This window comes from Paroedura picta, chromosome 2, assembly GCF_049243985.1.
Source record: "Paroedura picta isolate Pp20150507F chromosome 2, Ppicta_v3.0, whole genome shotgun sequence".
Taxonomy (NCBI): domain Eukaryota; kingdom Metazoa; phylum Chordata; class Lepidosauria; order Squamata; family Gekkonidae; genus Paroedura; species Paroedura picta.
Genome location: NC_135370.1, coordinates 2,111,631 through 2,122,675, shown reverse-complemented (window position 1 = coordinate 2,122,675; position 11,045 = coordinate 2,111,631). Strand labels below are relative to the sequence as shown.

Genomic DNA, 11,045 nt, shown 5'->3' with positions numbered 1-11,045 from the left:
ACTGGAAGGGCTGTTCGTACACGGAATATGCTGCCTCGAAGGGTGGTGGAGTCTCCTTCCTTGGAGGTTTCCATGAGGAATTTGGATAGCACCTGTCAGGAGGGTGTGGTTTTTAAGTTCCCAAGAAGGCGGGGGGCTGGGCTGGGGGGCCCTTGGAGGTCTGTTCTGGCTCCGTGTGGTTCAGGTCAAGACATTCGAAGCAACCAATTTACATCCAAGCAAAAGCTGAAAAGAAAAGAATGGAATAGAGGCAGGTCAATAGCAGAGCAAAGGAAGACAAGGATCAAATAGGGATCAGGAGAAAATAATTTACCGTATTTGCCGGCGTATAAGACGACCCCCCAACATTTCCACTCAAAATATAGAGTTTGTTACATTACATTACAATACTGAAGTGCACCCGGCGTATAGGACGACCCCCCCCCCACTTGGAGGCATATTTTTCAGGGGGAAAAGCAGTCTTATATGCCAGCAAATACTGTAATTCCTATTAGCCACTGAATCTACAGGCGGCTTTCTTATGGTCGGTCAAGATTTCCAGAACTCTCTTGCTGTCCTTGACATTCCTCCACTGCCTTCTGCCATTGTTCCTGTCCGCCTCCCTTTGAGAATAACTCCCCAAAGCTTGAGACAAACTATTCTATGGCGATGGGAGGGTTAAAGCGTCAGTCTGCCTTCGGAACAGGCAGCAAAAAGTTCCTGCGTCAGCATTTCCTTGCTGTTCTTTCCTTCGCAGACCGACTACAAGCCGTGCCGTTTGGCAAATGTTATCATTCCCGATTCAGATCAAAATCCAGCGCTGGGAAGGCCGCTGCGCACCCGAAAGCCGATTTCCTCCACGCGCCAGCCCCAGTTCCCCGGTGAACCCTTCTGAGGATCCGTGCTCTTGGCACAATAGGGAAGTGCCACGAGCTGAGAGGTGTTCTTTCCCCGCAGGCGCCCCCGCACACTAAGCGCGGCTTTCTAAAAGAACCCGAGAGCACTTAGAGCCCCACGCCTGGAACCATTTGCGGGGAAACGAAACTCCTCGAGTGGCCAGGCGGAGCAGCCAGCTTCTCAGAAGCAGCCCACCGACGCTGCTAAGTGGCCACAATCACCTCTTTTCCCCCTGTGAGGAATGACAAACGGAACAGAAAACTCACAATAAAAAGCACAAAGGAAGAAGGGAGTTGCTGGAGGGGGGAATTAATTACCTTGAAACGAACGGGAAGCGTAGAAGCAAATACTACGTTGGTGGCTTTTATCTGCAAAGCAGTTGGGTCCCCAGAAGGAAGCTCCCCCGTTCAGGGCTATTCTGATCCCATGGAGCGAATATTGTGCGTCATATATAAAAGCGGCAACCACTGTGCAGTCATTGTCCTAAGAAATGGCTCAGAGACTGAGCCCTGCGGTTGGCATGGCCCTTTTCTACGCGGTCAGCAAAGAGACCCCCAAGCAGCCATTCTGGGCTGCCAACAGGCTTAACCTGGATTCCAGGTTAAGAGAAAGGAACACTCTCTCTCTCTCTGCAAGGGCAGCCCTTTCGCAGCTGACTCCAGCCAGCCAGAATGAGCTCCGTGGCCAGAATCCATCTTCCGTGGCCAGTTGGGGCTCGCCGTCTTCCTGCTGCACTAGAGGCTAGCTCTGTCCCAGCCGGAAGGCAACCAACATTGGTTCAATTGTTCTCAAAGGGATTTAGCTGTGCCCAGTATTGGCAGGATTAAAAGCCTGACGACACACTCCAAAGGATAGAAGAATTGGGTTTTATATCCCGCTTTTCACTACTCTCCGCACAACAGGCCCTCTGAGAGGTAGGTGGGGCTGAGAGAACTCTGACAGAACTGCTCTAACAGGACTGTGGCTGGCCCAAGGTCACCCAGCTGGCTGCATGTGAATCGAACCTGGCTCTCCAGATTAGAGTCTGCCACTCTTAACCACCATGTTGGTAGGCAAAATGTCTCTACTGGTGATTCAGTACAAGCTTCAGTACAAGAGCACCCATTTCATCCACAGCTTGATCCAGTTTTGATCTCCATTCCCTTTCTCCGTCGCAGCTGGGCAACAGGACAGAGGGGGAGAGAGGTAGGGCAGAGCTGTTGGGTTTCACACCTTTATTAATTAAAACATGTGCTTATCGTCTCTGCCCTAGTTAAGCAAAAAGGCAATGCTAGGGCTTAATTTGTAGCTGCAGCTCAATGGGAGGGAGCCCTCAGCTGCACTTTCCTATCCAATTAGAAAGGTCCTTCATACAGAAAAAGGAGAGTTCCTTGGTGCATGTGCCGAATTCTTTTACCACAAGAGGCCACTGAACCTTGCAAACAGAAGTTAGGGCTTTGGAATCAGGTGGCAGAATGTTTTAGCCTGCAGTATTGTCCTCCCGCATTCCTTCCGCCTTTGCAGAGTCCATTGGCAGTAAAAGACAACCTGCTCTTTCTGTCAAAGAAGGGGGGGGGAATGGCTGGAGTGGACACCAGATGCCTGGGGGGGGGCTCTTCTCAGGCGACTGGGCCCCTCTGCCTGCCTCAGTTTCTCTTGGACACTGTTATCCACGCTTCCTCCTTGGGTGAGCTGACCAGCTCGTATCTGGTGTCTACAACTTGTCCTTCCACGGGATGCAGGTGCAGTTTCCTGACCACCACACTGAGCAGGACGGCAGCCACCAGGTAGGCGAACCTAGAACCAAAGAGCAACAAGGTCAGTGTGGGCGGTCCCATGGTGAAGTGACTCAGAGCAGGAAGACAATCACCCCTGAGAGAAGGGATCTCTGCCAGCCCAGTGGGGCTCTGCGTCCTCCCTTCCCTTTCCACAGTCCAAAATAGCCCCTGGAAGGCCCGGCCTCCAGAACTTGGGCACAGGCTCTCGTCACACTGTCTGTATTTCCATTTGTCCCAATGTGTGTCGTTTTGTTTTGCCTGCCCTGAACTATACTTATTGGTTCTATCTGCTTGACTTGTTTTATGCCTCTGCTTGACCTGAGTTTGGGACCTTTTGTTTCTGGTGCCTGCAAAGGGGGGGGGGGGGAGGATGTGCTGTAAATGTCTCCCAGTTATCTTTCTGACCTTGGATAGCTGGGCTGCTTGTCTTGGTGTGTACCAGGGAGTCCTTGATTGCTTTTCTTTTTGCGGATTTCCACATGGCTTTCTGCCCGCCAAGGAGCTAATGGGGGGGGGGGGCGGATCTGCAATCGCGAAGTGTGTGTGTGTGTGTTGGTGATCACATATAGGGGTGCTGGCTTATGCAGAAACCAGTTTTAGCTAAGACACCATTGCTTTGTTTCAGTTACTTCAACAAAGAGAATTCTTTCCACCAGAGAGTCTGCTTGTTGAGAATTTTACGGGGGCTTTGCCACCAGGTGTGCTAGGAACTCCAGAATAGTGTGTGTGTGTGTGGGGGGGGGGGGGGTTAGAATCACTGAAAATCATCTCCCTTTCAGTTGAGAGAAATTGTCCTGTGGAGAAAATTCTAACAACCTGGAGAGGTTTGAGCAACATCGATAACTTGTCACCCCCTTGTCACCCATAACCCCAAAGGCACACTTTGGGTTTTCTCACCTCAGTTCGGGGCACTCCTGACTCCCTGAAAAGCCCAAGAGAGAAAGATTTTTCATGGCAATTTCATCGTTGAATCTATCTGGATCAAACCTAGAAAGCGGAAGGTGGGAAGAGACCAAAAGCAGGGATTAGCGGCCTCCTTAACGCCTTGCTTGCAGAACTGCCGTGGCCTCCATTCAGGGGCTCAGGTTCTGCAGGGTCCAGGTCTGCATCTCCCGATTTTGTGCCGTTTGGTTCCACTGCAGCCCTCTGATTTCTCTGCTCTCCCCCTTCTCGTTCCCCGTGAGATGAACCCTCCGTAGCTTTTCTCAGCCCAGCTGGCCTGTGAATAGATGTGTGTCTGCAGAAGCTGGTGAGTCATTAGAAAGAAGAGAGCTTGTTTCACCAGCAGGTCAGTGGGGGGTTTCGAACAAGCAATTACACTCTGGCCAGCCTAAATTAACGTGAGATTCCCACCGTGGAGGGATTGACAAGGACGGTGACAGGCTATTTACTTCACAGGAAGGAAACGGGAAAACCACATTCATTGTAGGAAATGACACTGATTAAAGGATGCTCTCTAGCACATGAGATCATTTCACAGGCATTAGAATCTCAGGGGAGGCCAAACTGTGGCTCTCCAGATGTCCGTGGACTACAATTCCCATAAGCCCCTGCCAACCAGCTGGCAGGGACTCATGGGAATTGTAGTCCACGGACATCTAGAGAGCCACAGCTTGGCCACCCCTGCCTTAGATCCTTTACTACTGAACTGCCTTTGACTACCATGCTTCATCATGTCTCTCTTAAAGTCAACAGGCAGATCTTGAAGACAACTCTCAGTTGCCAGCAACCATCTTCTTTTATCCAACATAATACACACAATTAGGTGCCACCCAACTCTCCACGGACTTTGCAGAAAGAGAGTGTCTCACTTCTCTCTCTCTCTCCACCAAATTCTGTCTGGGGGGTGGGGGGTCAGCAGACACAAGGAGAGCATGGAAGGTAAAGTCAGGATTGGAAGGGTGTCATGTAGACCTCAGCTCTTATTTTAATTTAATACATTTATATTTATATAAAGCCCTCTCAGGGCGATTTACAAAGAAGATTCATCATGCAAGATTTGTCATGCCATAGCTGTCTTGATCGGAGTCCCAAGATCCTCTTTGGGTAATCAAAGGGTTTCCTTCTCCTGGCTTCCCAGTCTCTGAGCCATTTGGGCTCCTATCACGTTCTGGATATCGTGTCTGCCCTTCCTGCCTCCAGGCGTCCCACTGTAAACTGCACATACCCTGGATGATAAGGGGCGTATCCCATAAGATCCCAGGATGTGGGCATCACTGGGGGGTGGGGTGTTGTCTGTCTTCATGTCTGTTCCAAACTTTTGAGGGTCCCTAGCTTTAGCAAAGAAGCATTCTATGTAGCCATTTGTAATCTCAATAAACTACTGGGTTTCTAAGCAGGACTCTGAATTTGCCTCTTGGGGAGAACCACCTACGGAACGTGACAAAGGGAGGAAGAAGTGCTGCCCCTTCTTCCAAAGAGTGTTGTTAAGTCTTGGGGACTTTTTGGTTGCATGCATCCCTAAACACTAAGAGCTGCCTTCAGAAGAAATTTCCTAGCTTCCCTCTGGCACTTGCTGCTCTACAGAACAAATTCAAGGCAGCAAGAATGCCCACGTTTTTTCTTTTCCTTCAAAGTTCACGTCTTCCCACATCCTTTCCTCCTACAGACAGGAGATGCCACCATCTGAGCCTAGCTTAGTTTTGCCCACCGCGACATATCAGGTTGGATTCTGTGATATCACAGGATTGGATATTTCCCCAGAAGCCCTTACGATCCCTGAAAAGCTAACACTGGGGGAAGATGCGTGGACAAGACAGCAGTAAGTAGAGGGAGACAGTTTCAGGATAATAAATAAATCCCAATAGTCTCAGTAGCAATTTAAAAAAAACACAAGCAGGAATGCAAGCTTTTACGGTGCTTCAAAATCCGGTGCCTGAGGGCCAATTCATGTCTTACAGAGTTCCTGGGTGAAGCCTCAGGTACAGCCCCCCTCCCCCCCCCCCACAGCTGCCTCACCCCTGAACTCTGCAACACCTGAATTGGTCCCGATCTGAACTGGGCGCCAGGCACTTCCTAGTGTCAATGTGGGTTTCTTCAACGGTCCAACATCTTCTTGGAACTCCTTCAGGCAGCAGGAATTACATGGGGGGAGGCAGAAGCCTTTCCTCTACGGGGGGCCACAGTCCGGCACCCCACATGGCAGGGATTTAGAAAAACCCGGACCTCAGCTGGTTCTGAGCCTTCCCTGAAAGAGCAGGTGACGGCAGCCATTTTGAAAACTGACACAGCCTCTGCTGCTGCCAGAGATATCAGCCCCCTCCCACCCCACGCTTTGCTTTCGGATCAGAGCGCCCAGCTCCTTCCCCACTTCCTTGTTCCAACAGGGCAGCTACAGCTGCGAGAGACAGGCCTGGCCCTCAGAGAAATTTCTTCATTCAATTATCCCTCCTGCCTTTCCTCCCTGAATTAAATCAGTGACCCAGTTCACTTCCATCCTCCCCAGCTCAAAACTATGTGAAGAGTTGCCATCTGGAGGCTAAAATAAGCAACGGCATTTCCTTTCCGGCCGTGGAATTCGAGTTCCGATATCAGTCCGTTCTTTTTTTTAAGGAAAGTTCGTCTCTGGAAATAATGAGGCAGCGCCTCAGTTTCCTTCAAAACAAACTCCTTGACGGGCATTTCCTCCCCTCAGCCACGAGGGTATGAACTGAGATCTCAACATTTCACTCTTACAGCTGACCTCAATTTTTTATCAACACCCCCCATAGGCAGCCTGTATTGCGGAAGATCCTGAACGTTTAGAAAAGGAAGCTATTCATTTAAAAAAATGAAAATGCAACAGAAGGCATTTTGAGAGATCACAAAGCAGCCCTTTCCTCCAGGGGAGCTGATCTCTGCAGTCTGGAGAGGAGCCGGAATTCCAGGGCATCCCCAGGCCCCACCTGGAGGCTGGCATCCCTGACCCTCAGTGGGGTCCAAGGCCACAGAGTCCCCCTCCCAAGCAGCCCTTTCCTCCAGGGGAACTGATCTCTGCAGTCTGGAGAGGAGCTGGAATTCCAGGGGATCCCCAGGCCCCACCTGGAGGCTGGCATCCCTGACCCTCAGAGGGGTCCAAGGCCACAGAGTCCCCCCTCCCAAGCAGCCCTTTCCTCCAGGGGAACTGATCTCTGCAGTCTGGAGAGGAGCCGGAATTCCAGGGCATCCCCAGGCCCCACCTGGAGGCTGGCATCCCTGACCCTCAGAGGGGTCCAAGGCCACAGAGTCCCCCCTCCCAAGCAGCCCTTTCCTCCAGGGGAACTGATCTCTGCAGTCTGGAGAGGAGCCGGAATTCCAGGGCATCCCCAGGCCCCACCTGGAGGCTGGCATCCCTGGCCCTCATCCCAGCCCCAGCCCCGGAGGCTGGCATCCTTAATTTTAACTGGTGTCCTTTTCAACTCATTCAGTGGTGCGTTTTCATAAATTAGACATTGGGAACTGAAGTGCATTTTCAGAGTGATGTTCTTGGGCTGTACCAGTTCTGAAACCAAAATGGGGCTATCACATCTTCAATTACTGTCTACTTAAAACATACACACACACAATGTCATCTGTGGAAAATTTAGGGCATTTCTGCACGCAATAAATATAGTGAGATGTCGGCTGATTGTAGGTGGCATATTCCGGCCGCTGCTCATGACGTCGCCTACATCCAGCATCTGGGCAGCATCTGGCTTGCTACATCCTCCATTTTAAAGCGTGAGTTCAGGAATCCCAAAAAGTGGATTTACCAACCTAATAAGTGTGATCCACCAGTGGACAACCAGCAGGCAACCAGCAGAAGAACTTATGGAGGGTGAAACACGCTGTAGCCTGCCAGCTTTGTCCTGCCCTTCCCAGCAAAGAAGGCAGATCCGCCCCGTCTTTTCCAAGTCCCTTCTCTCCACCTCCCCGTAAGCCAGACGCTGCCTGCGTACCGCCCGCATAGCCTCCATGCTGCCCGCGAGGCGTGGGAGTGCGCACGAGGGCAGCAACGGTGAGGCCTCATGGGGAAGCATGTGCGGGAGGTGGCGACGCATCGCAGAGAAGCCTGCCTGAGTTTGCATGTGCATGGGCGGGGGGGGGGGGGGAGAAATGGCAGAAGGGACGAGGCTTTGACAGCTTGGGCAGTGAGAATCTGCCTCCCTCGCCCTGCTGTATTTTGTGTTGTTGTTTGCCTTGGTGGCAACGAATGTACATTGCCACACATAGCTTTCAGTTTTTAAATGCTATGCATATATGATGCAGTGTATACACAGAGCAACAAATATGTCATAATAATAAAAAAGAATTCGGACATCGCGGGAACTTAAACACCAACCGGAGTTGCCTGGATGGGATTGTGCTATTTTTCATCCCCCCCCCAGCCGTTTTTGCCTGAAGAGGCATCCAAAAACATCCTCTGCTCTAAAGTGGCGCAGTCCACCCAGGGTGGAGCCACCCAAGAGACCGAAGCTGCCATTTCCAAGCCGGTAAAGGGGAAAACGCAATCACAACCACCCATGATGAAGTTGAGAGAGTTCCATACTTGTAAGGCGACGGCCAGGCTGAGCTGTCTTGCAACACCACGCCAAGGGCATACAGCACCAGAGTCTGAAGCAGAATGAAGAAGGGATCAGTTCCAACAGTCCAAACGACACAACATTGGTATAGAAACGTGCATCGAGCAGAGCAGCCATCCTCACTGGGGACCATACCCCCCCCCGGCACATTTGAAGGGGGCCACAGAGCAAAAAATGTGGGAAAGGAGCCCAAAGGGTTTGGGGGGGGGGGGTCTGGTAACAACTGATAAAATACCCTTTTTTGTCACGTATGACGTCATTAATTGCTAGAAAGTTCAAACTTCATCAGGGGAAAAAAAAGAAATCATGTAATCCAGGGGTAGTCAACCTGTGGTCCTCCAGATGTCCATGGACTACAAGTCCCATGAGCCCCTGCCAGCGTTTGCTGGCAGGGGCTCATGGGAATTGCAGTCCATGGACATCTGGAGGACCACAGGTTGACTACCCCTCCATTCCTTTGTGTGTACTTGAATTAATGTGTTCAAGGGGAAAAAAAGAATGCCCATGCTTCTCTTGGCCAAATGTTCTAGAAATCTGCCTTGAGTATCTGGAAGACAAGATGCATGGAGTGTGGCTTGTTCCGTCTTAGCGTAGGACTTTGTAGCCCAGCTCATTGTGTGAGTGGCTGGGCTACTGCAGCTGCTGCAACCCAAGAAGAGCTCGTCAAAGGGCTGCGGTCAGAAGCAGACTGGGAGTAGCTGCACCAGAGGGCCATTCCCAGCTTCAGGTTATATTAGCAGAAATTGTGTGCTGTCTTTCTTCCCATTCAGGACCACCAGGCAGCTAACAGGTCGACGAAACATCATAAAAACCGCATGAAAACAATAAAATCCAAAACTAAAGCACACATCATCAGAAGCACATAAAACAGTAATCAAAAGATCATGGGATCATGAGAGAACCCCAGGCAAGCAAAGAAGTCTTCACCTGGAGGGAAAGGGGGGTGTCAGAAGTGGACAGAGAAATCCCTAAATTTGCTGCCATGGGCAAGAAGGCCTTCTCTAGAGTTGGCACCCGCCTAACCTCAGGGTTACCCTTTGTTGATGCCCACAGCAGACAGGTACAGAGTAGGCAGCTCTTCAGGTATTGTGGTCCCAAACCATACAGAACTTCAAAGGTTCTGTACCTTGAATTGTACCTGGAAACAAACACACAGGGCCCACATGACCCACTACTACAGTCTACATTCTGGCTGCAGCATTCTGTAAAAACTGAAGTTTCTGGCCACTTTTCAAATGCAGTCCCACATCCAGGGACTGCACACAAAAGCTTGCACCCAGGAGTAAACCCTGTCGGTCCAAAGGGGCCACTGGACTCCAGCTTTGTGGCATTCTAGGGTTGTGCGCTTTGGCCATCAAAGTGGCCTTTCCAGCTGTGGCTCTGGCTGCTTCGGGTTGGAATGGCCGCTTTGGTGGCCGAAGTGCACAACCTTAATTCAGACCAACCTGGCTGCCCACCTGCATCTATGTACACCTGTCTGTCCGGCTGTCGCTTCAGACCGACATGGGCAACCATCTGAATCTCTCTCCAATATTTCACCTATTGTTAATACAGGGGACATTTTTGTAAGGACGGATTTAGGGGCAGGGATGTGACATCTTTCACTAGTATCCTGCTCTTGAATGAGGATGACATGAAGTAGGACAATAAATAAAGGTATCTCGATGACCCCGTTTCCGTGATGTGACAACATCCAAAGAAAAGAGTTCTATCTGTTCTGCGAGGCCAGTCCAGAAGATCCGCGTTCTCTGCCCCATCTCCCCGGGCACAGTAATAACGAATGAATGCAGAGGCTCTGCCAGTAAAGAGTGGAGAATACGGGCACCGGTTTTCGCCCTACCTCTTTGGGAATAGTGTGCTGGTCAACCCTGCCCTCCAGCTCCTGCAGCCGCGCGGCAATGGGCGTCAGCTTCGAGGTCCTCACCGTCTCACACAGAACCTGCCGGCAATATCTGCAAACAAGATCCTTCTTAAAGTCACCAAATTCACACCCAATACAATGGAACGCGACACAATTCTATGGATGTGAAAGGCAGTTTTCTCGGATTCCAGCATGTCAGGAAGCAGGCAGATTTGTTCAGGGTTAAACCAGCACATCACAACCCAGCTTGGGGTCTAAAGGACCTTCCAACATGTCCCCAGAAGAACTAGAACCTCAACCATGGCCCTGGTCCCAGCGTGGTGGAATAAGCTGCCAGTCAAGACCTGGGCCTCGATGGAGCTACCCAAGTTCCCCAGGGCCTGCAAAACTGCTCTTCCATCAGGCACTTGGTTGAGGCCACAGCAAATGAGCCCCCAATGACACCTATGGGCTAGTAATTTATAATTACATTCAGATTCAGGTTATCCCCCCCCCCAAGTTATAGCCTGATTAAAATATCATTTTGCCTGTGAAACGGACCAGGAGGCAGATCAATGAATTGATGAGCAGGAGTAACGGACTATCGTAAGTTTTTAATAATTTTTAGCTGTGATTTTATAAATTACTAGCTTCACAGCCCGTTCCTAAGAACGGGCACTGAAAGGGTCCCTGTCCCTGGCCAGGCAGCTTAAGGCGGCCTTGGGCAGCAGCTCTCAACCAGATCAAGTGGGGCAGAGGGGGCTGGGCAGCTTGTTAGCAGGGCCGGGACAGAGCTCCTTAGCAGGCAGGCAGCAGGCCAGGAGGCCCTTGTCAGCAGGCCCAGCCTGGCAGGCCAAGAGGCCCTCGTTAGCAAGGGCCCTCTCCTCTTACCTGCTGCTGGCTCCAGGCACTGAGGCGTCTGAGAGCAAAGAGGCTAGAGTCCAGGGATGGAGGGCGGGAGCCGCAGGGGCAGGGCCAATCAGGACAAAGCTGGCTGCACCCTGATTGGCCCTATTCCAACTTGGACAGCCGGACATGTCCCACCCCCTAGGC

The 11,045-nt window shown here is 51.2% G+C and overlaps 1 protein-coding gene across 2 annotated transcripts in view; it reads right to left on the bottom strand.

Annotated features, from left to right (window-relative positions):
• Nucleotides 1-2,073: 2,073 nt before the first annotated feature.
• The window catches only part of CYP20A1 (cytochrome P450 family 20 subfamily A member 1), a 33,036-nt gene continuing 24,064 nt past the window's right edge, over nt 2,074-11,045 (bottom strand). For both annotated transcript variants that reach the window (XM_077319209.1, XM_077319210.1), the window contains 4 exons: nt 9,993-10,104; nt 8,119-8,183; nt 3,531-3,620; nt 2,074-2,652 (listed from right to left, as the gene is read on the bottom strand). In XM_077319209.1, coding sequence (XP_077175324.1) covers nt 2,502-2,652; nt 3,531-3,620; nt 8,119-8,183; nt 9,993-10,104 — 418 coding nt within the window. In that variant the 3' untranslated portion in view covers nt 2,074-2,501. The remainder of the gene's footprint in view (nt 2,653-3,530; nt 3,621-8,118; nt 8,184-9,992; nt 10,105-11,045) is intronic.